At 41.4% G+C, this 25550-nt stretch overlaps 1 protein-coding gene across 6 annotated transcripts in view; it reads left to right on the forward strand.

Moving 5' to 3' along the window:
* HEATR3 (HEAT repeat containing 3) overlaps positions 1 to 25550 on the forward strand; it is a 70624-nt gene that overhangs the window by 34845 nt on the left and 10229 nt on the right. For 2 of the 6 annotated variants that reach the window (XM_032324215.1, XM_032324219.1), the window contains exon 14: positions 71 to 247. In XM_032324215.1, coding sequence (XP_032180106.1) covers positions 71 to 247 — 177 coding nt within the window. Of the gene's footprint in view, positions 1 to 70; positions 248 to 3344; positions 3579 to 20766; positions 22362 to 25550 lie in introns of those variants that run through there. The other 4 variants (XR_004281170.1, XM_032324216.1, XM_032324214.1 and 1 more) reach the window with 4 other exon arrangements.

The raw sequence follows: 25550 nt of genomic DNA on the forward strand, positions 1-25550 counted from the left end.
AAGTTAGTACTCATTTTGGAAACTGATGTTAGAATATTGGACAATCAACAGTGTGCCTTGTTGTCTCCAGACCATTGGGTGCTTTCTGCTTGAGGTTGCCACCAAAGATCCCTCCCTCGTGGTGGCAGGAGAAGCCTTGGATGCCCTCTTCGATGTTTTCGCAGATGGTAAAGAAGCCGAAAGGGCCTCAGTTCAGATTAAATTGTTATCTGCTCTGAAAGAATTCCAGCCAGTCTTCAAAATGAAGGTATGGAGCCGTTTTGTGTCGAAATGCTTAGGTCTCAGCCATCCTCCGAGAACGGGTGTCTGTAGTTCCCTCCGTGCACTCTCTGTGATTCGTAGAACACTGCCTCCCTAGAACTGGAGAATGCCTGTTGCCTGAGTCAGAGCTCAGGCCTTGCTGTTGAATCACTGTGACTCGGGCCAGAATGGTGTGGGCACGGTTCCCTTTCTAGATGAGCTTAGTAATGCTCACAGTGTTCCTGGAGAAGCACTACGGTCTGGAGCCTACAAAGCACTTTCATAGGTGTTGTAAATTTATTTTATGTCATTACAGGTAATATATTCCAGCTTGATTCCAGTGTTATGACTATTTCCCTTTGGTGCTCTGAAAAAAAGGGGCAAACTCCAGGCTGGTCTCTGTTGGAGAATGTAGCTACCTTCATTTACCCTTTTATTTATTTTTTTGTTTCACTAGAAGCATCAAAGCTAACTTTGAGTCAAAGAGTAATTTTCAGAAACTTGGTGACCAGGGAAAGGCAACCAGGAATTTTAAAAACAGCCTTGAATCCTATGTCCACAAGTTGAAGTTCACCATTCTCCAGTGATCTAAACCTCCCTTTCCAGGGGCACCTGGCTGGCTCAGTCAGTGGAGAATGTGACTCTTGATCTCAGGGTCATGAGTTTAAGTCCCACCTTGGGCATAGAATTTACTTAAAAAACAAACAAAAGGGGCACCTGGGTGGCTTAGTGGTTTAAGCCTCTGTCTTCGGCTCAGGTCATGATCTCAGGGTCTTGGGATCGAGCCCCACATTGGGCTCTCCACTCAGCGGAAGCCTGCTTCCCCCTTTCTCTCCGCCTGGCTCTCTGCCTACTTCTGATTTCTCTCTGTCAAATAAATAAATAAAGTCTTAAAAAAAAAATACTTTAAAAAACAAACAATTTCCATTTCTAAATAATGTCATTTTGAGAAATAAAAATATTCATATTTTTTGCTTTTAGATTTCAGATTAAATATTTACTTTTAAATCTTTGTCAAGAAAATAGAGGGTTGGATGAAAAATTAGCTTACTTCTGTTGTTTTCCGATAGGTATTTCTTTTATTTTTATTTTCTTATTTTAGAGAGAGGGAGAGAGAGCAGGGGGAGGCAGAGGGAGAGGGACAAGCAGACTCTGCCAGTGTGGAGCCAGACGTGGGACTCGATCTCACAACCCTAAGGTCATGACCTGAGCCGAAACCAAGAGTCGGAAGCTTAGCTGACTGAGCCACCTAGCCGCCCCCAATTTCAGGCTTCTGATGCAGAGTTGATTTCTCAAGGAGAGAACTCTGTGATGTTTTTTAGGAGAATATGATTGTATGTCTTATAATTTAGATTTTCTGAAGTTTTATTTTTTTAAGGAATAGGAAATAGTTTTCTTTAGAAAAATAGCAGCACACATCATGTACATTCTATGTCACAGTTACATCTAAGTCAGTGTTGGTTTAAGGACATCAGAATTGGTTTGTTTTTAATGTTTTCATGTTTTGGCATATTCTATTTAAAAATGTGATCATAGTGACTGACATGTATTGAGCTAAGACTCACCAGTAGGTAACTTAAGTCTGGGGGAAACAATTGAATAGTTTACTCTTAATTACCCTTTGTTGAAGCCTGTAGGAGTTTTTGTTTGGGTTTTTTTGTTTTGTTTTGGTTTGATTTTTTTGCTATTTTTTAAAATTGAGATATAGTTCACATATAACATTGTATTAGTTTTAGGTGTACAGTGTAGAGATTTGATGCATGTACATACTGGGAAATAATTACTATAACAAATTTAGTTAAATCCATCATCACACATAGTTGGAAAATTTTTTTCTTGTGATGAGAACTTTTAAGCTCTACTCCTATAGTAATTTCTAAATATACAATCAGAATCACCATGCTGAGCGTTATATCCCCATGACTTATTTAGTTTATAACTGAAGTTCTTATCTTCTGACCCTCTGTTCACCCATTCTTGTCTGTTCTTTAAGCAGTGAGAGGTTTTATTCCCTTTATTTTCTGCCTCATCAGTAATCAAATTAAGTGACGTTTCTCCACATAAAGACAAAATGTGCCTTAGTATTTTCCCCCTTTGTTATCTAGAATGTAGCCCAACATATTCACAAACCTGCACTTTGTGTTTTCTCTTAACACTGTGTCCTAGAGATATTTCCATACCAGTACGTGGTGGGTATCCACAGTGTTCTTAAAGGGTGCAAGCAGGCCCTTGAAACATCTGAAAAGGAGTCTGTATGGTGAGGAGAAAATACCCCCTATTTCCCTGCAGCTGTAAGGAAAGCAGATGTAGTTGAGAATTCAGACTGCAGAAGCCAATGCTCGGAGAGGAGTTATGTAAACTATGAACCAGCAAAACAACCCCTAACCATTGGGAGGGCTGTTCTGATTGAGATTCCTACTTGCTATGCAGTGCTATGGTAATGATGTTTAATTAAGTGTTTTTCTTTTCTCAGACGTATAAAGCCCTAATGAAATTTCTTTGTTAGCCAGAAGAGCAGCTTGTAGTTTTTCATACAAAGCACTTCTGTGAACGAAGCCACAGTTGCATTGAAGACTGTTGGGTTTATGTTTGGCCTCAAGTTGCATTGCAGTATGATACAATGCACTTTACCGAAGAATTTCCCTAAAGGGCTGGCTCTCAGAGTTTTCCTGTAAGCAGACTCACTGGTAACGTGTTACAAATGCAGATGCCCAGGCCCAACCCCGGACCTATTGAAAATCAGAAATGGCAGGTGGGCCCACCAACCTGCTTTTTTAACAAGCCTTCCCGATGATACTGTTGCACACTAAAATTTGAGGTCCACTCTCCAGAGGTGAAGTCTAGTTCACATACCATAAAACTTAAAACATAAAACTCTTTTAAGGTCTGCAATTCAGCCGTTCTTGTAACTATCATTTTTAAAAGTACATAATCTTAATTTATCCTTAGGGCTCACACACTGTATTCTTTTACCTTGGAAAGCGAAAATCTTTCACCAAGTTCTGGCAGCTCTTTGTTCTGAAGAGAATACGCCCCAAATCACATGCTTTCTTATCTAAAGGAATTCGTAATGTATACCAAATCACATATGATTTTTTTGGCAGATACGAAAAGAAGGGAGAGGTAAATACAGTCCAGATCAGCTGTGTGTTCTCGACAATGTGAAGATGAATTTGAGAAGGTTTGTCGCTTATCAAGAAACTGTTGAGAAAAGACTGACTACTTGAACCATTGAAAGAGAGACCAGTTCTCGCCCCAAGTGTTCAGTGCTAAAGAGTACTAAAGTATTTCCTTGGAGTGTATGTGTTTCTAAAAATCATTTCTCAATGCCCATATCCTGTCCATTAATTTGAAGTTTATAAGAACTTCAAAACCGATCAGAAGTTCTTTTAAGCCTTGGGATCTCTGTGGCATTTCTGGTATTCTCTAAATTATGTTTCCAGCATGTTTTAATCACTGGAAACACAAGGAGTGGAAGAGTAGAAACAGGAATCTCAGGTGGTTATTCGTGAGTTGCAAAGAACCTTCCAAACAATCATGTTTTCCTGGAATTTTGCAGGAAAGGAAAATCCAGAGCATTGCTTGGATGCTCTTTTAAGCAAGCATCATTTTATATGTGCTGCCAAAGCGAGCAAGCATTATTTTGTATTATCTATATCTCTATAAACTGAAATATGAAGATAAGCTTCATAAAAGTTTTTTGGTTATGAAGTATACCAATTGTGTTTCCCTTTTGAGCAGAAGTGAATGAGCTGAACTTGTATTCCACTCTTCAGTAGAATATACTAAGGAATTAATGAGGTCATTGTCAGCCTCTATACAAACGGAGCTGATCACTTACTGCTTTTAACATCACTCCGTGTTTAATTTGATACGGAATCGGAATCAGGAGGAAATATTTTTTAATAAATAACTTTTTAATTGAAAGCTTTGTGTCTTACACGGTTTTTTAAAAAAATACCAGATAGCCCTGGTCCTGGGTTTTTCGCTTGGTAATGGGTATCGCTTCGACTATATGTGAAATATTTAAAACAAGACTTACAGCAGGAATCTCCAGCATTACTCTCAATGTCCTTGTGTTAATAGGGTGACAGCTAGAGTGAGGGGTTGGGGAGTTTCAGGGACCTCATCCTCTGAGAGACAGGGGGAATTGGGGGGCCCTGGACCAGCTCCATTGTCCGTGCATTTGCCTGATAAGAAGAGGTGTCGATGAAGGTTTGAAAATCCTCCCACAGCTGATCTCAGTTGTCCTGTTAAAAGGCCTAGTACCCAGGGGACTTTCCTTTCTCATCTAGTTCAATCCATCACCTCACACAGTTCAATGTTTTTTTTCTTGTGATGAGAACTTTCAAGATTCACTCTCTTAGTAACTTTCAGACGTACAATACGATATTACTGACGTCATCATGTGTTTATTACATCCTTTACTTCTTACAACTGAAAGTTTGTGTCTTTTGTCTCCCTTTCCCCATATTGTCATCTCTCTCCACCTGCCCCCCACACCACTCAGGCAGCCCCCAATGTGTTCTTTGGATCTAGGAGCTTGGTTTCTTCTGTTGACTCCCCATATACTTCATTGTTTCTTCTGTTGATTCCCCATATACTTCATGTACTTCATTGTGTGTGCACGCGTGCACGCGTGTGTGTGTGTGTGTGTGTGTGTGTGTGTGTAGAGACACTATGTATTCTTTATTCATCCACTGATGGGCACTTGGGTTGTTTCCGTGTCTTGGTTGTCATAAATGCTGTGACGAACGTGAGGGGTACAGATATATTTTTGAGGTAGAGTTTTAGTTTCCTTTGGGTATATAAGCAAAAATAGAATTGCTGGGTCATGTGGTAGTTCTATTTTTAATTTTTGAGGAATGTCCGTACTGTTTTCCCCAGTGGCTGCACCAACTTATATTCCCACTAACAGTGCTCAAGAGTTTTCTTTTCTCCACATCCTTGTGTGTTATCTCTTGTCTTTTGGATAGTAGTGATTTTCACTAGGTGTGAAGTGATATCTCATTGTGGTTTTGAGAGAAGGAGTCTTCCAATGGAGAAAAGTTTCAGAGTTTTCCCTACTTCAGATTTTTAGAGAATATAATTGTTTTCAAGGAGAATAAAATTTCCAGTTTAGCATAGGACTAATAGGCTCTTTTTTTTTTTTTTTTTAAGATTTTATTTATTTACATGACAGACACAGCCAGAGAAGGAACACAAGCAGGAGGAGTGGGAGAGGGAGAAGCAGGCTTCCCACTGAGCAGGGAGCCTAGTGCGGGGCTCGATCCCAGGACCCTGGGATCATGACCTGAGCCTAAGGCAGATGCTTAACGACTGAGCCACCCAGGCGCCCGGGCTATTAGGTTCTTGATAAATATTTGTTGAATGAATAAATGTTAGTGAGTTTCTGTTTTATTAGGCAACCTCTAAAGCAGTTGTTGAATTCAGAATCATCCTATTTAATAGTGAAGATGAATTCTTACATGGAAAGTGTGCCATCCGGGGCACTGGGTGGCTCAGTGGGTTAAAGCCTCTGCCTCCGGCTCAGGTCATGATGCCAGGGTCCTGGGATCCAGCCCCACATTGGGCTCTCTGCTCAGCGGGAAGCCTGCCTCTCCCTCCCTCTCTCTCTCTCTCTCTCTCTCTCTGCCTGCCTCTGCCTACTTGTGATCTCTGTCAAATAAATAAATAAATAAAATCTTAAAATTATCAAAAAAAAAAAAAGAAAGAAAGAAAAGAAAAGAAAGTGTGCCATCCAGGGGTGCCTGGATGGCTCATTTGGTTAAGTGTCCCATTCTTGATTTCACCTCAGGTCGTAATCTCAAGAGTTGTGAATCTACGCTGTTGTGTTGTGGCCTTGCGTCAGGATCTACGCTGGGCGTGGAGGCTCCCACAGATTCTCTTTCTCCTGCTCCTTTTGCCCCCTCCACCTCCCTTAAAAAAAAGAAGAAAATATGCCATCCAGAAATCCAGAAATTTGAGACTCTGAGCCATTCATAGTTTGGCTTATATTGTTACATTTAATTTTGCTGTTCAAACAACAGGGAAAGATAGGAAAAGGTTAAATATACTTTATGGCTTTGTTTACATAATAGCTTAGTAGATCATGCGAATATTATTCATGGCATGATATAATAGAAACTTTTTTTCCTGTATGACTGTAGGAAAAAATGTACTTTAAAATGTATTTATTTATAAATCATCAGAATACTCCAGAAGGAATATGCACTATTTTAAGTGTTTAAGTATGAACTCATGTGAGATCCTTTGTTTTAGGAGGTATTTTTAAGTATTCATCCAACCATGGCATATTTCCCCCCCCCAAAATAAAAATCACTGCTTTACTTCTCATTTTTAAAGTTTTTTTGGGGGGGGCTCTTTAAGATGGAAACTCATTTTATTTTAAAATAGAGTTGATTTTGAAATATCAGGCATTTGATTATATTTCTTTATTTGCAGTTTTATCTTTTGCTTTTATTTAGCCTTTCAAAGAAATACATTTTGAGTTGTCAAGATAGGGAAGAGCCCTTATCTCTTCAGCAGTCCTGTTTACCTACTTCTGTTGTAGGCTGGCTTCCTGCCTTTTTGAAATTGCATGGACCAATATCTGATTGTGTTTAACGAGTATATAGGACATGAGCCATTTCAGAACTCATTTCACAATATCCAGAAATTCTTTCTGTTCAGCAACAATAGTAAAATTGCACTATAGTATTTTAAACATCCACTTTTGGCAGAAGACTCCCTTTCTCTGCCATTTTATTTTTATAAATTATGGGTTTCTTGTACCCATCTAATCCATACATTCTGTCCCCTTCAGAAGAACGTCTGTCATCATCTCTTATTTTTGCTCTGATTTCAGTTTTCTAAGTAGACCATGACACCAACAGATTGTCTGTTACCAAAGAAATTCTTGGTTTCTTGGATGCTTCTGCCAGAGGACTTAGAACATTGTGGAACCAACACATGTCAAGGGTTAGTTGACATATTTGTGGTGGCATTGAGAGGCTTGTGGCCAAAGGGTGTTTTTTTTCTGGGGCAGCTTTGCAGAGCTTTCCTTTGGTTGCCCTGGGTCCCTGGTGCCCTCTGTCTGCATTTCCTGTCCACTTGCAGAGCCTGATTGTCCTCCCCTCACCCATTTTGTGACCTTCTCTAGAATTTTATGATAAACTTCATTTTTTGGTAGCCATGATGAATTTTTGCTGTTTATGGCTAAAAATATCCCTGATTAATGCTATGTCTTTGTAGAAGTTTTTCTGGACATCTCCATCTATACATATATGAATACACTGTTTCTATAATGGGAACATCATGTTCTGTAACTTGGATTTTTTTCTTTAACAGTAATTTCTGGATGTGTTGTCATGTCAGAATTATAATTCGGTCTAATGGTAGATGTTTCTTCTCAGAAAATGAAAACATGCTTAATTTCTACTAGGTACTCTATTATATCTTAGTTTGATAGGTTTGGGTAAAGTTTGCTTTTCTTAGCTGGTGCCTTTTTTTTTTTTTTTTTTTTAGATTTATTATTTTAGAGCAAGAGAGAGTGCTTGAGTCGGGGGAGGGACAAAGGGAAAGGGGGAAAGAGAGAATCTCCAGTAGACTCCCTGCTGAGTGTGGAGCCTGATGTGAGGCTTGATCTCACAATGCTGAGTTGACCTGAGCCTGAAACCAAGAGTCGGACGCTTAACTGGCTAAGCCACCCAGGCACCCCATGACAGCATTTTTATATATTTTGTTTTATTTTTTTAACGGTTTTATTTATTTATTTGGCAGAGAGAGACATTACAAGTAGGCAGAAAGGCAGGCAGACAGAGGTGGTGGGGGTGGGGGGAGCAGGCTCCCCGCTGAGCAGAGAGTCGGAAGCCGGAAGTGGGGCTCGATTCCAGGACCCTGAGATCATGACAGGAGCCGAAGGCAGAGGCTTAACCCACTGAGCCATCCAGGCACCCCATGACAGCATTTTAAATCATTCTTTTGAGTCTTCCAATGGTTTGGAGAATAGAATCTTCTCATTTGTTGAACCTAATCCCAAACTTGTATAAAAAATAGACCCATGGAAAATATAGGATGAAAGCCAAAGATTTTTAAAAATTCAGTACTGATTTTACAGTAGTAATTTTTACCCTTTTTCAGGTCATTAATTTTACTAAGAATCATAGGCTCTTCCACTAAATGCGCCGCATTCGTTATCTTTTGTGTAACAAATTACCCTAAAATTGGTAGTTTATTTATTTATTTTTTTAAATATTTTAAAATTGGTAGTTTAAAATAACAAAATTTATTTTCTCTGCATTTCTTTGGGTGAGGAGTTGAAGAACAGCTTAGCTGGATGGTTCTTCCTTAGGATCTCACAAGGTCACAGTAAAGATATTGGCCACAGTTGCAGTCAACTGAAGTCTTGACTGGGGCTGGAAGGTTTCTTCCAAGGTGGCTCGCTCACATGGCTGTTGGCAGGAGGCCTCGGTTCCTCAGCGTGCGTGTCATCATGACATAGCACCTGGCTGCCCCCAGAGTCAGCATCCGAGAGAGAGGAGAAAGCTAGTTTCAGAGGTGACACACCATCACTTCTGCTGAATTTTATTTGTTTTAAGTCACTGAGTCCAGTTCATACTCAGACAGAGGGGAATTAAGTTCCACTTCTTGAAGGGAGAAGTATCATAATTAGTATACATGTACATAAATACGTATATAATTATTTTAAAGATTTTCCTTTTTTTTTTTTTTTTTCAAGATTTTATTTATTTGCGAGAGAGGGAGTATGAAGGAGAGGCAAAGGGAGAAGTAGACGCCCCGCTGAGGAGGCAACCCAATGCGGGGCTCGATCCCAGTACCCTGAGATCATGACCTGAGCTGAAGGAGGCAACCCAATGCGGGGCTCGATCCCAGTACCCTGAGATCATGACCTGAGCTGAAGGCAGACGCTTAACTGACTGGGCCACCCAGTTGCCCCAAGATTTTATATTTAAGTAATCTCTAGGGTGCCTGGGTGGCTCAGTGGGTTAAGTAATCTCTACACCTGATGTGGGGCTCGAACTTAGAACTCCAAGATCACGAGTCGCATACTCAGGGCTGCTGGGTGGCTCAGTCGGTTAAGCATCTGCCTTTAGCTTAGGTCATGATCCCGGGGTTCTGGGATTGAGCCAGCCCCATGTTGGGCTCCCTGCACAGTGGGGATCCTGCTTCTCCCTCTGCCCCTCACCCTGCCAGTGCTCTCTCTCTCTCTCTCTCAAATAAATAAAATACTTAAAGAAAAAAGAGTTGCAGGCTCTACAGGCTGAGCCAACCAGGCACCCTGGCAGATGTTTTGAAACCACTACATGTGTACCTGCATCTGAGTTCAGAATGTTTATGGATTTTTTTTATTCATGCATGGACATCAGGTTGAGAATTGCAATTTTGTATTGTGCTGGTTACTCTTCAAGCTTTGAGTCAGAAAGTATTCTGAGGAATTCTAGATACAGCTGTTCCTTAACAAATGTCTTTATGCACTCAACATTTATTTATTATACAAATATTGCCCACATGTTATTTTCTCTTCATAATGGAGTGAAAGTAGCCTTTTTGAAACATGAACTTACTCAAGTTTCTTCCTTGCTTTTATGCTCAGTCACTTCAGTGGTTCCCATTACCCACAAGATAGAAAGTTTAAAATCCTCACCATATCCTACAAGCAGCATGACCCCTGGGCCAGGTTTGCCTGATAGAGTCCTGATAGAGCATAATTATCGACAATACTCTGACTGCCAAGACAACCCTGGATGAGTATCAAAATGAGTTGATGGGACAGTGTGAGATCCAGGACTGGGACCAGGATAGAAACCGCTGTAATGGACAAAACAGACAACTGACCAAGTCGAATCTGCAAAGTGCACTAGATAACTGATTCATCAATTTTCCATCCCCAATTCGATCACTATTTATGGAAGGGACTCTAGGGACAAGATGTCTCTGACTTTCTCTCCAATGATTCAGAAAAAAACAAACAAAACCCATTTCTATATAAATGTAGAGAGAAAGAAGAATGAAGCAAGTAGAGCAAAAGGTAAACAAATAGTAAATTGAGAAAGAACACATGGCGCTTCTCTGAACTATTCTTGCAACATCTCATTGTTTAAAATGATATGAAAATGAGGGGCGCCTGGGTAGCTCAGTGGGTTAAGCCTCTGCCTTCCACTCAGGTCATGATCTCAGGGTCCTGGGATCGAGCCCTGCATCGGGCTCTCCTCTCAGCAGGGAGCCTGCTTCCCTCCCCTCTCTCTACCTGCCTCTCTGCCTACTTGTGATCTCTGTCTGTCAAATAAATAAAATCTTTTAAAAAATAAAAAAAATGATATGAAAATGAAAACTTAGGAAACTAATATGTAAAAGGCTGAAAAAGCCAGTGCTCCAGTTTCGAGATGGAATGATACAATTATCCAACCCACGACTCCTCTGTGTCCTCTGGCTCTGCTTGGTCCTCTGGTCTCCCACTCTGTTGTCTGCCTCACTCAGTAAGCGTTGGCCATTCTGCTCTTTATTCATGGCTTGAGCATGCCATGCTCTTTGCATCACATGCATGTGCATACCCCTTGCTGGGCTTCTTTTCCCACTTCATCTAGTGAACTCCTATTCATCCTTCAAAACTCAGTTCAGGGGTATGTGGCTGGCTCAGTAGAGCATGTGAGTCTTGATCTTGGAGTAATAAGTTCAGACCCCATCTGTGGTATAAAGATTACTTAAAAATAAAATCCTAAAAAAAAAAGGGGGTTGCCTGGATGGCTCAGTTGTTAAGCATCTGCCTTTGGCTCAGGTCATGATCCTGCGGTCCTGGTATCAGGTATCAGAGCCTGCCACATCGGGTTCCCTCCTCAGTGGGAAGCCTGCTTCTCCCTCTCCCCCTTTCCCTGCTTGTGTTCCCTCTCTCACCGAGTCTGTCTCTGTCAAATAACATCTTAACAACAACAATAAAAAAATGAACCCCACAATTCAATCAGTAATTCCCATAGGGAAACTTCCTGTAACCATTTAGACAAGATCAGGGGTCAGTGTTCTAGACACTCAAGCATCTTGTACCATATATTTACACTTTCTTTATATAGCACTGCATTCTTTCTTTTTTTTTAAGATTTTATTTATTTATTTGACCGACAGAGATCACAAGTAGGCAGAGAGACAGGCAGAGAGAGAGAGTGGAGGAAGCAGTCTCCCTGCTGAGCAGAGAGCCTGATGCGGGGCTCGATCCCAGGACCTTGGGATCATGACCTGAGCGGAAAGCAGAGGCTTAACCCACTGAACCACCCAGGTGTCCCAGCACTTCATTCTTGATCAGATTTATTGAAGCTCCTGTGTGCTGAGCATTCTGTTAGCTATTGAGAACACTAAGGTAAGCAAATATAGTCCTTGTCTTACATAGCTTAGGAGCTAGTAGGAGACAAACAGAATCTATGTAAAATTACAAGTGACAAATGCTACAAAGAGGGTAGCTGAAGCTATGAGGCCACACTGGAGACCAGGAAAGACTTCTTGGAGAAGTGATAGAAGCAGTTAACTAGGAGAAGAAGCAGGACAGATCATCTCCAGGAGGAAAGAATATCATATACAAAGATCCTGGGGCCAGAGAGAGTGAGACAAGGATGAGGGACCAATAGAAGCTCCCGTGTGGTGGATGTTCATTGCAAGGTGTGACCAGTGAGGCAGGTGGGGGCCAGACCACCAGGGTTTTTTTTAAGATGTTACGTCTTTATCCTGCAAGCAATGGGAAAATGAAGTCCCTTAAGTGTTTTTTAACAGGGAGGGATAGAGAGGAGGGATGATATGATCAGACGAAAATTTTGGAAACCTCTGCTGTTGGAGGTGAGCCAGAGGAGAAGCAGGTGGACCAGCCAGGAGGTTACTGGGGTGGTTTGGGAGATAGATGGTGTTGGTTCTGATCAGTGTGGTGTTGATAAAGTAAAAAGATAACAAAAGCAGGTGGTGATGGGTTCGACACGGGGGGAAACAGCAAGATGGAGGGAAGCGTCAGGGTTGAGTCAGGTTTCTGGCTTACATAAGCTGTTGGATGGTGTTACCATTTACCAAAATAGGAAACACCAGAAGAGGAGCAGGCGGCGGGGTGGGGCGGGGGGGGGGGGGACTGATGAGTTTTTGATTTGTTAAGTATCAGATAAGTTGTTTTTGAGTGCAAACAACAGAAAATGTGGGTCCACCGTCTTAAATTGTAATGAACTTACTACCTCACATAAAATCTGGTGAGAGGGCTGGTTGATTCAGCAGCCCAGTGGTATCAAATATCCCATCTTGGGGCGCCTGGGTGGCTCAGTGTAGTGATCTCAGGGTCCTGGGATCGAGGCCCACATCAGGCTCTCTGCTCAGTAGGGAGCCTGCTCCCCCCCACCCCACCTGCCTCTCTGCCTACTTGTGGTCTCTCTCTGTCAAATAAATAAATAAAATCTTTAAAAAAAAAATCCCATCTCTACCCACATTTTTGCTCTGCCTTGCTCTGAACACGGGCTAGCTTCCTTTTGTGGTTGGAAGATGGCTAGAGACATTAGAGTCCAGAGCCAGAAAGAGAACTTTCTCCTCCTCTCTCTCTCTCTTTTTAAATATTTATTTCATTTATTTAAATATTTCTTTGTGAGAGAGAGAGCAAGCGTGCACAAGTGGGGGCAGTGGCAGTGGGAGAGGGAGAAGCAGACTCCCTGCTGGGCACCAGTTGAGCACATGGGGCTCAATCCCAGGACCCTGGGGATCACAACCTGAGCCAAAGGCAGACACTTAACCGACTGAGCCACCCAGGCACTCTCCTCTTCTGTCTCTTTAGGAGCTGACTACCTGTCCCAGAAGCCCTCACAGCATATCTGTCTGTATCAGTCGTAGTATTTAATGCTATATGCTGTAAGAATCTCAATGACCAAGTGACTTAACACAACAAAAATTTATTTCCCACTCCCATCACAATTCCATGCAAGTTGGGTGGCTCTCTCGAGGATCTAGGATCCTTCTTTTACATGATTCCATGATATTGGAGTCCAGTCCTTTTAGCCTCATGGATGAGTAGAAGAGAGAGACCCAAGGATCTCACTTGAAATTTTAGGGCGAAGCTCCAAAGTGACAACTCTTATTTCTGCCCACATTCCGTTGTCCAAAACTGGTTCCCACACTACCCTCACAGCATAAGAGGCTGGGGGATGTAATCTTAGTCTGTGCCCCAAAAGAGGAGCTGGGGTCGGTCACCATGCAGCCAGTCTGCTGTATCCTCCCATTATCAGCGGCCAGAATTAGGTCAAATGCCTTCCTTCTGCCACTGATAAGGGGAATGGAATTACCGGGATTGGCTTCTATTAGTCATATCTGTGTGAGTGTAGATTTTCCTTCTATACTTCAATCATAACAACATATTGCAACAGATTGAAGGCAAAAACAGCACTACTGGAACCATCTTGCAGCCACAGAAGGGAGCTAACCACCCCCTTCATTGGATTTTTTATGAGATAAAGTCATTATGGTTTAAACCAGTTGATTCACATTTTCTGTTATTTGTACAGAATGGACGTGGAAACTATATGACCCTCTTAATAGATGCAGAAAAAGCATTTGACAAAAATCCAACATTCTTAGCAAACTAGGAATAGGAAGAGATTTTTTCAAACTTTTAAAGAACATCTACAAAAAAAACCTATAGCTAGCATTGTACTTAATGGTGAAAGACTGAATTGTTTTTGCTTAAGATCAGAAGCATGGCAAGGATTTCCAGTCTGACTCCTTTTACCCAGTATCATATTGGAATTCCTAGCCAGTGTAATAAAGTAAAAAAAAAAAAAAAAAGGTAATATATGTACCAGAAAGGAAGAAGTGAGACTGTTTTTATTTGCAGCTGTTACATATGTAGACAGTCCTTAAAAGTATACAAAAAGACTACCAGAATTAGTAAATTTAGCAAGATCCCAGGATTCCAGATCATTATACCAAAGTCAGTTATATTTCTACATATTAGCCATGAAGAATCCAAAAAGAAATTTGGATAACCATCATATTTATGTTAGCATCCAAAAATGTAGGAATAAATTTAGAGAAGATACACAGTATACGGGTGCCTGGGCGGCTTCATTGGTTAAGTGTCTAGCTCTTGATTTCTTGATTTGGGCTCAGGTCGTGATCTCAGGGTCCTGGGATCAGCATCCCAACAACCCCCAACTCCCGCACCACAGCCTTGTCTTGGGCTCTGTGCTCAGCGGGGAGTCTGCTTTTTGATTCTCTCTCTCCCTCCGCCCCTCTCCCCCACTCTCTAAAATAAATAAGTCTTAAAAAAATAATACAGTATATGTACATTGAAAACTACAAAACATTGTTGAGAGAAGTTAAAACATACATGAATGGAGAAATATACCATGTGCATGGATTGGAAGATGACATTTCTCCCTAAATTGGTCTATAGATTCAAGGCAATCCCAATTAAAATCTCAGCAAGTGTTTCTGTAGAAATTGATAAACTGAGTCTAAAATTTATGTGGAGAGGCACCTGGGTGGCTCAGTGGGTTTAAAGCCTCTGCCTTCGGCTCAGGTCATGATCCCAGGGTCCTGGAATCAAGCCCGGAGTCGGCTTCTCTGCTCAGTGGGGAACCTGCTTCCCCCCGCCCCCTGCCTGCCTCTCTGCCTACTTGTGATCTCTGTCTGTCAAATAGATAAATCTTTAAAAAAAAAAAATTATGTTAAATGCAAAGGATTTAGAATATCCAAAACAGCCTTTGTTTTATTTTATTTTATTTATTTTTAAGATTGTATTTATTTGTCGGACAGAGGGGGAGAGAGAGAGAGCACAAGCAGTGGGAGCAGCAGAGGGAGAGGGAGAATCAGAATTGCTGCTTAGCAAGGAGCCCAGTGCAGGACTCAGTCCTGGGATCATGACCTGAACCGAAGGCAAATGCTTAACAGCGTTCTGAAAGGTGAACAAGTTTGGAGAATTTATACAACCTGATTTTAAGACGTACTGTAAAGCTATAGTTATTGAGGCAAGACATAGAGATCGGAAGAACAAAATTGAAAGTCCAGTCCAGAAATAGACCCATAATTATATGGCCAATTGCTCTTCCACTGAGTTGCCAAATTAATTCAATAAGGAAATACGGTCTTTTTATTAAATGTACTAGTATAACATATCTGTATGGAAAGAGGTATGTTCAAGAGTCAAGGTTTAATAAAAGGTTTAATAAAACTTAATATTTTTACTAAGTCATCAAGTGCATTTTAAAAAAAATTTCAGTATACTTAACATACCACATCAAGCACATTTTTGTTTTGTTTTGTTTTTTTAGATTTATTTATTAGGGGCACTTGGGTGGCTCAGTCATTAAGCGTCTGCCTTCAGCTCAGGTCATGATCCCGGGGTCCTGTGATGGAGCTCCGAATTGGGCTCCCGGCTCAGTGGGGAGCCTGCTTCTCCCTCTCCCACTCCCCTTGCTTGTGTTCCCTCTCTCACTGTGTCTGTCTCTGCCAAATAAATAAATAAAATCTTTTTTAAAAAGATGAATTTATTTTTTAAAATATTTATTATTTTTATTTATTTATTTATTTTTAAAGACTTTATCTGACAGAGAGAGAGTGAGTGCATAAGCAGGGAGAGGGACAGAGCGGGAGGGAGAAGCAGGCTCTCTGCTGAGCAGCGAGCCCGACGTGGGGCTCCATCCTAGGACTCTTGAATCACTATCCAAGCTGAAGGCAGCTGCTTAACCAGCTGAGCCACCCAGCTGCCCCAAGATTTACTTATTTGAGAGAGAGAGAGAAAGGGAGTGGGGTCAGGCAGAGAAGCAGACCCTGCTGAGCAGATGCAGAGATTTAATTTGGGGCTCGATCCCAGGACCCTGGGATCATGACCTAAGCCAAAGGCAGATGCTTAACCAACTGAGCCACCCAGGCGTCCCCATCAAGCACCTTCTTAAGTGCAGCTCTTTTTTCTGTAAGTGGCTGATAGGGACGAATACAATAACTATTGGTACAGTTTGGTGTCAGTGCCTTGATTCATAGGAAACATCAGCAGTTTGATGAGCCATTGCTTTTGTGCCCACAGGCAATGTGTCAACACGGCGAAAAAAGCAAGTCACATTTTAGTATTATTACAAAAATAGTTTTGACCTTGTGGGACCCCCCAAAAGGATGTGTGGAACACACTTTGGGAACTACTTGTCTAGAAAGAAGTAAAAAGAGAATGGAGGGAGGAGTGAGACCAAGCCTTGGAGAAATCTAGTCTTTGGTGGCCTGGTTGGAGGACGCACCTGAAGGGAAACACAGAAGGAATGACCCTGGGAGGTCGGAGAAAATCCAGAAAAATGGAAGGTCAGGGAATGCTTTCAGAAGGTGGACGGGGCCAATCGTGTGGAATACGGGTTAAGATCCACTAAGAAGAGACATGAAGAAGTTCCACTGGTTTAGGGACATGGAGAGGAGTGTACGAGGCGGGGAAGGGAAGCTGCTAGGGAGAGAGACTTTGGGGGGATTTGTCAAGGGCAGAAAGAGACCAGAGCAGCTGAGGGATGGTGTTAGGGTTAGGGTTAGGGTTGCTCATTTACTCTGAGCGAACTGATGAGTGACTGGGTCACGCCTTCGATGTGGAGAAGAGAGCAAAAGAAAATCCCAGGAGCGCGCCTGGTTTAAAGCTTCTGGAGCTAATCAAATAATGGTCTGTTTCTTGAGATGGGAAAGTCAGGACCATTTACTATTTCTGTTGGTAAGAAGCATTGAGAGTTTCCAGGTCTTGTGTCTTGGGCTTTTTATCTTGTCCTCTTTTCCAGTTAAAAGTTCACCTTTGTTTAAAAAAAAAAAAAAAATTACCTTACAGGGCACCTGGTTGGTTTGGTCAGTTAACCATCTGCCTTCAGCTGAGGTCATGATCCCAGGGTTCTCAGGGGCCTGCTTCTCTCTCTGCCCTTATCCCTGGTCATACTCTCTCTCCCACTCTGTCTCAAACAAATAAGTAAAATTCTTTTTTTTTTTTTTTAAGATTTTTCATTTTATTTATTTGAGAGAGAGAGAACACAAGTTGGGGGGAGCAGCGGGAGAGAGAGAAGCAGACTCCCCACTGTGCAGGGAGCCCGTTGTGGGTCTCGATCCCAAGACCCTGAGATCATGACCTGAGTGGAAGTCAGATCCTTTAACCAACAGCCACCCAGGTGCTCCTAAATAAAATCTTTAAAAAGGTAAATAAATGAAAAAACAAGTTCACCTTAGTTTTACTCTCTAACCAAAAAAAGTAATGTCTTTATGTAGTAGAAGATTCTCAAATTTTGCCCTATTGGAAAAATGTATATCTTTAATTGAAACTCTTCTGGCCCACTTAATTGAGCATTTTCTTATTTTAATGAACAGAATTAACTTGAGTTATCTTTTTTCTATGTAGAGTGAGAAATTATAAGCAAGTGGTTTCCAGTATTTGCTTAAGTATATTTTTATCCTCCCTAATCTTATATAGGAATCCTAATTTTGAGAACACAGCTGCCCTAAAATTTTAACATTTTCAGTGATGTATGCCTGTCCATAAAAAGAACAAATTCTTTTTGAGTAAAGGAGCTCCTTTAATTACTTCCATTTAGTATGAAATCAGGAAAAACACTTTGCTACTTTCATTTGTAGGGACCAATTTCTTGAGTTTATTTAACATAAAAGACAAAGTCATTCAAGTAAAACAGGAAGGAATGAAGATTTTTAAATTTTTTAAAAAGACTTTATTTATTTGTCAGAGAGAGAGAGCACAAGCAGGCAGAGAGGGAGGCAGAGGCAGAGGGAGAAGCAGGCTCCATGCTGAGCAGAGAGCCCGATGCAGGACTCGATCCCAGGACTCTGGGATCATGACGTGAGCTGAAGGCAGATGCTTAACTGACTGAGCCACCACGCGTCCCTAAATGAAGATTTTTCACAATAACTGTTGTTACTAGAAACAGTGGGTCATTTTTAGGGCCATCAAATTTTATTTTATTTTAATTTTTTTCTCTCTTAATGAGGACTTTTTTTTTAAGATTTCATTTTTCATTATTTATTTGACAGGCAGAGATCACAAGTAGGCAGAGAGGGAGGCAGAGAGAGAGGAGGAAGGAGGCTCCCCGCCAAGCAGAGAGCTCGATTCGGGGCTCGATCCCAGGACACTAGGATCGTGACCTGAACTGAAAGCAGAGGCTTTAACCCACTGAGCCACCCAGGTGCCCCGGGCCATCAGATTTTAAATTGCAGACAGTGGAACGGATATAGGACATAGAGCCAAAATGATTTCACAAAGCTATTTGAAATAGTTGCCTGCTTTTTTTTCCTTTTTTATTTCAAAGATTAGTGTACAAAGTCAGAAAATGTTTAAAATCACATTTTTTAAAAGATTTTATTTATTTTAGCGATAGCGCAAGTAGGGGGACAGGTAGAAGGAGAAAGAGAACTTCAAGTGGACTCCATGCTGAGTGTGGAGCCTGATGTAGGGCTTGATCTCACGCCAAAATCAAGAGTTGGATGCTCAACTGACTGAGCTTCCTGGGGTCCTCCATAAAATTGTCACAGTGTTTTGTAAAATTTTTAATTATTTATTTATTTTTAAAGGTTGTATTTATTTGTCAGAGAGAGACAGAGAGACAAGAGAACACAAGTAGAGAGAGCAGCAGGCAGAGGGGGAAGCAGGCTCTTTGCTGAGCAGGGAGCCCGATGTGGGACTCAGTCCCAGGACCATGAGATCATGACCTGGGCCAAAGCAGATGCTTAACTCATTGAGCCATCCAGGCGTCCCTGTCACACTCTTTAAAACATTACACACTCCAATGAAATCAACCATATTATGCAATTATTTCCATTAAAATTCGCACATGAATTTAATGCTTTTCACATTTTGATAAAATAGCCTGATGCGGCGCCTGGGTGGCTCAGTGGATCAAGCCTCTGCCTTCGGCTCAGGTCATGATCTCAGAGTCCTGGGATCGAGCCCCGCATCAAGCTCTCTGCTCAGCAGGGAGCCTGCTCCCCATCCCCACTTCTTGCTGCTCTGGCTACCTGTGACCTCTCTCTCTATCAAAGGAATAAATAAAATCTTTTTAAAAAAAGAAAAGAAAAGAAAATAGCCTGATAAGCTATCTACTTCCCCCCAGTTTAAAGCCATGTGAAAGATAAAAAACTTAATCACTTTTGGTATTTCACCTTGAATTATAAGGTAAGTAAGTTCTGCAAAATTCAAAAGATGACATTTTCCATTGCTCTATTTTTTAAACAATTTTTTAAAGCTTTTATTTATTTATTTGACACACAGAGAGAGATAGTGAGAGACTGAGCACAAGCAGGGAAAGTGGCAGGCAGGCAAAGGGGAGGGAGAAGCAGGCTCCCCGTTGAGCAAGGAGCCCAATGTGGGGCTAGATCCCAGGACCCCAGGACCATGACCAGAGTGGAAGGCAAGCACTTAATTGACTGAGCCACCCAGGCGCCCCTTCCATTGCTCTATTAAAAGAAGTTTTGGGGCACCTGGGTGGCTCAGTCAGGTCATGATTTCAGGGTCTGGGAGTCAGGCTCCCTGCTCAGCGGGGAGCCTGCTTCTCCCTCCTGCCCCTGCTCTCTCTCTCTCTCTTAAATAAATACAATATTAAAAGAAGTTATAGTTCCTTCCAACTTTTTGAAGTTACAATTAACTTATGCATTATGAAACAGGTATTACACGTGTATGATAAACAGTCAAAACAATGCCAGAAAAAGTCCATGAAAAGTTTTTGTGTCTTCCCTTTCCTCCGGGGAAAAGTGCCCGTACTGGTTTTGCAGGTGTCCTTCCAGCAATGCTCTTTGCATAACAAAGCACATGTATGTGTTCTTCTCCCATGTGGGATGCAAATGATCGTTTACTCTCTGTACTGTTCGATACCTTGATGTTGGTAGTTAATATCTTAGGAGTCTTTCCATACCCACATCCACAGAACTACCCCCATTCTCTAAGCCAACTCCATAGAATTCCACTGAAGGGCTGGAACCATAATTCAATCAGTTTTCCCCTAGAGAGGGAGGCAGTCTATCCAGCTCCAGAGATGAGACGCTGGAGCCACACAGTGCGGGTTCAAATCCTGACGCTCCCCCTTCCTCACTGCATAAACTTGGACAATGACTTAATTTCTATGCCTCGGTTTCGTATCCGAAAAAGGGAATCATGAATAATGACCCTGCCACCGGGCAGGTGTGTTGTTGAGTCTTAACGTGAGTTAATGTTTATGAAACACACGGATGTTTCTTACATAAACGGATGTCTAGATTGTTGCTAGTCTTTTTCTGCTATAGGCAATGCTGAATATTTGAGGACTTGTGTGACTGTGCACAAGACCCTAGCTAGAGTCTGAATCACTAAAGGGTAAAAAGGAAGAAAAAAATATATATATATATACATAAATATGTGTGTGTATATATATATATATGTGTGTGTGTATGTATATATATATATATATATATATATATATATATATATATATATCCCCTTTCTCTGCTGTATTTTTCTTCTTTGGTACTTAACACCATTTGACATATACATTTAGAACATTGTATTTTTAATTCCATAAATTGGCCCAGATTTCTTCTCTTAACATTTGGAAAGAAAGATGACAACCAGAAACCTGAGAAACCTCCTGCATTCTAGATTTTTGAAGAGGGCTTTCGAAAGAACCGGGCATCTGTAGTGCTCATCATGCTCTTTCCTGCGGGAGATGACAGGTGAGGGACTCACTGTGTGTGGGAGGTGTGTATGTGTGTTGAGGGGGAGAGGGGGGCTTGCAGAGTTCCTGCCGACAATGGCAGTGGGAGTGTCTGTGATATGTGTAATGACATGCAGAGCCGAATAAATTCTGGGGGGAATCTCTTCTTTTAAGGACGAAAGATGTGGCGATCTACCCTCATTCTCACAACTTCGGTGCATGTCAGCTGGACTAACAGCTGCCAATCCCTGAATTTCCTTGCCTGAGGACTCTCTTTGACCCCTAGGTCCCCATTGACCCTAGCAGGACAGCTCAGAAGTATAAGGAATGGATGAAATGACCCTCCAACCCCACCCTACCAAAATCCCTCCATCAACGACTGGCAGGAAGAAGAAATAGGAAGGAAGAAATACCCAGCTCTCTTACCCCATCCATAGGGAGCCTCTGAGGTCCCAGAGTTCTCCAGCAGGATTAAGTCTTAGTTACTCACGCTGGGACCCTGCTTGAAAACGAATCTTTCTTGCTGCCCTCCCCTCCCTATCTGATTTCCCCTCCCCCCACTGGCATCTCCGGGGATCACTGACATAAACTGCTTGCCCTTGACACCTTGGCTCGGTGTCTGCTCTCCAGAGAACCCAAAGCAACACAAGACGTATTAGAGTTGTGTTTTGGGAAGGAGGGGGGGATTGTGCATGTGCGTAAGATTTGTAAATTCATAAATTTCTATTCTGGGTGTATAATAGCTTTGTGCATTAGCCATACTGGTGGAATACTGTTAGTTAATGGGCAAGGCGATTATCTTCGATTTCTCGCCGTAGGATAGAAGAGAATTCTCATTTCCATTTATCAAACCAATTTCCTTCTGCAGATATCAAAAATTGCTTAAGTCAGTTTACATGTCTATTTAGGAGAAATTAATTTGATGCTAGATTAAAAGATATTTCGGTCTCCTCAGGATCGGAACCATACAGTGGTTTGAATTGGGAAAGCGACGTGTTAAAAAAATTTCTAGTGGGAAAATACAAGGGCGCTCCCCACTTTTGCCATGTCACTGCCGGTTACACGGGAAGTGAATTCAAGGGGGAGGTCTTTCATCCTAAAACTCAAAACCCACAGATGCCCGGGCATCTTCAAGGCTAAGTTTCAAGATCTAATCTGTGGGTGTGTGGATGGAAATTCTTGCTGAAGCACGTGTGAAAGTGCAGCTGATAAGCTGATAAGGGAATTGCTAAATTCTTACTGAAGAGGAATGAGATGAAATGAGATACTGGAAAATCAGAGCAATACACCTTGCTTTGAAAAACAATGTATTCATTTAGGAGCAACAACAGGCATTTAAAAAAAATATATAAGAACTCTCTTATTCAAACTGTGCCCCCATTTCTATCTGTGAGGGGGATCACCTTGATGAATGCTTGGATAGGTCTGGGGAGTTAATTTAAAAAGTAGAAATAGAGTTCTTATCAGAAGACCTGCTTTTTTTTTTAAATTTATTTCTCTTTATTAAATTTTAAAATTTATTTTAAATTTATTATTTATTTAAAAAATTTAAATTAACATATAATGTATAATTAGCCCCAAGGGTACAGGTCTGTGAATCGCCAGGTTTACATACTTCACAGCACTCACCATAGTACATACCTTCCCCAATGTCCATAACCAAACCACCCTCTCCCTACCCCCCTAGCCCCGGCAACCCTCAGTTTGTTTTGTGAGATTAAGAGTCTCTTATGGTGTGTCTCCCTCCTGATCCCATCTTGTTTCATTTATTCTTTTCCTACCCCCCAAACCCCCATGTTGCCTCTCAACTTCCCCGTATCAGGGAGATCATATGATAACTGAGAAGACCTGCTTTTAAGAGGTAGAATGACGTGAGCTTTTCTGAAGATCTTGCTCAGAGCAGTGTTTATACCAGCAAAAGATTGCAAAGCACATAAATGTCCCTCTCACTGCAGTGTGGCTAAGTCACTATGGTGTGGTTCCATGTGCAATTCTCTACAGAGTTGAAACAGGAGGCAGGTGGTCTCATGGACTAACACTGAGAGATGTCTAAGATGGTGGAGTGAAAAGAAAGTTACAGAAAAAAAATGCACATCTATATTTCAGAAAGAAACTGATTTTATAAAGATACATATGTATGTGAATCTAAGTGTGTGTGTGTGTACGCTATTGATTTTTTAAAACAGATTTTATTTATTTGAGAGAGAGAGAGCACAAGCAGTGAGGAGGAGCAGAGGGAGAGGGAGAAGCAGACTCCATGCTGAGTGCAGAGCCCCACGTGAGGCTTGATCTCACAACCTCCAGATCATGACCTGAGCTGAAATCAGGAGTCCATCGCTCAACTGACTGAGTCACCCGGGAGCTGCCGTGTATTGAATTTTTATTTGTCATTGCCTCCCCTACTAGATAGTAAGCTCTATAAAGAGACTATGTTTTCTATGTTCTGTTCATAGAACAAAACATAGTAGTAGTTAATTTTTTTCAATAGTTATTTTTATTTACTTTTGTGTGTATGTTCCTTTCTCTGTGGTGAAATATACATAACATAGATTTGCCATTTTAACCTTTTTAAAGTGTATGGTCCAATGGCATCAAGGAAATTCACGCTGTTGTGTGTCCCCATCATCCATCGAAACTCTGTCCCCATTAAATATTACCTGCCTCCTCCCCTCCCCTCCCCTCCCCCCACGCCTGGCAACTACCATTCTACTCTCCGTCTCTATGAATTTAACTACTCCAGGTACCTTGTATAAGTGGAATCATATAGTTATATAATATTGTTGTTTTTGTGACTGGCTTATTTCATTTAACATCATGTCTTCAAGGTTCATTCATGTCTTAACATGGATCAGAGTTTCCTTCTCTTTTTAAAAAAAAAAAAGATTTATTTATTTATTTATTTTAGAGAGTGGGGGGGAAAAGAGAGAGCACAGTGGGAGGGGCAGAGGGAACGGAAGAGAATCCAAAGCAGACTCCCCAGTGAATGTGCAGCAGGTCACGGGCCTTGATCTCATGATCCTGAGATCATGATCTGAGCCAAAATCAGGAGTCAGATGCTTAACCAGCTGAGCCACCCAGGTGCCCCAGAGTTTCCTTCCTTTTTAAGGCAAACTATTATTCCAGTGTGTGTGTGTGTGTGTGTGTGTGAATGTATATTTTCCCATATAACTATCGCAATCTCTATCTATAGAGAGATACATACCACATTTTGTTTATTGATTCGCCTGTTGATGGACACTTGGGTTGCTTCTACCTCTTGGCTGTGAATTATGGTGCTATGAACACATATATGTATCATCAAATCTCTGATTGCAATTCTTTTGGGTAGATACCCAGAAATGGGATTGCAGGATCTATGGTAGTTCTATTTTTAATTTCTTGAGGAACTACCATACTGTTTTCCACAGCAGCTCAGCATCCTGTTCCCACCAGCAGTGCACAAAAGTTGTAATTTCTTCACATCCTTGACATTTTGTTATCTTCAGTGTTCTTTATAATAGTGATCCTAATGGGTGAGAACTGGTCAACAGTCATTTTTTTAAAAAGATTTTATTTATTTATTTGACAGGCAGAGATCACAAGTAGGCAGAGAGGCAGGCAGAGAGAGGAGGAAGCAGGCTCCCAGCTGAGCAGGGAGCCCGATGTGGGGCTTGATCCCAGGACCCTGGGATCATGACCTGAGCCGAAGCCAGTGGCTTTAACCCACTGAGCCACCCAGGTGCCCCAATAGTCATTTTTTTAATGAACCAAAAATATCGCTAAAAATGAGAATAATTACTCTTTATTGCATTGTATTTTGTCTAAGGATACTAGTGTTATCAAAGAATGATTATATGCTTTTGAGATACACTGTTTTCAATAGCAAGAACACTTGAGTGTCCATTTTCTACAAGACATCTAATAGGCCCTAAAGCAAAATATATTGTTAAATCCAAGTTACTATTTTAATTTAGATAATATAATGCCCATTGTCAATGTCCATTAATTCTAGAGATGTACTAAAAGAGCTTTCAAGATCCTTTCACATACCAATTCATTTATGGCATGAAATTAAATATTTACAGAGGAAAAACCAACACTCATCCTCAAAATATTACACATAGAATTATCCAATAAGCCAACAATTCCACTCTTAGGTATATACCCAGAAGAACCAAAAACAGGTATTCGAAAACTTGTATGTGAGAATGCCTGGGTGGCTCAGTTGGTTAGGTGTCTGCCTTTGGCTCAGGTCATGATCCCAGGGTCCTGGGATCGAGTCCCACCTCAGGCTCCCTGTTTGACAGGAAGTCTGCTTCTCCCTCTCCCTCTGCCTGACACTCCCCCGGCTTGTGCTCTCTCTCTGTCTCTCTGACAAATAAATAAAATATTTAAAATTAAATAAATAAATAAAAACTTGTACATGAATGTTCCGAGCAGCATTATTCACAATAGCCCCAAGGAAACAGCCCAAATGTTCATTAATGGATGAATGAAAAAACTAAATGTGATCTATTCATACAGCCATAAGAAGGGTTACATGCTACAACACAGATGAACATCAGATCTGGCTGACTCAGTTCGTAGAGTGAGACTCTTGATCTCAGGGTCCTGTGTTTAATTCACAAGTTGGGCATGGAGACTACTTTAAAAAAAAAGAGGTGAGGGGCCTGGGTGGCTCAG

The sequence above is a fragment of the Mustela erminea genome, chromosome 19, assembly GCF_009829155.1.
Source record: "Mustela erminea isolate mMusErm1 chromosome 19, mMusErm1.Pri, whole genome shotgun sequence".
NCBI classification, from domain to species: Eukaryota; Metazoa; Chordata; class Mammalia; order Carnivora; family Mustelidae; genus Mustela; species Mustela erminea.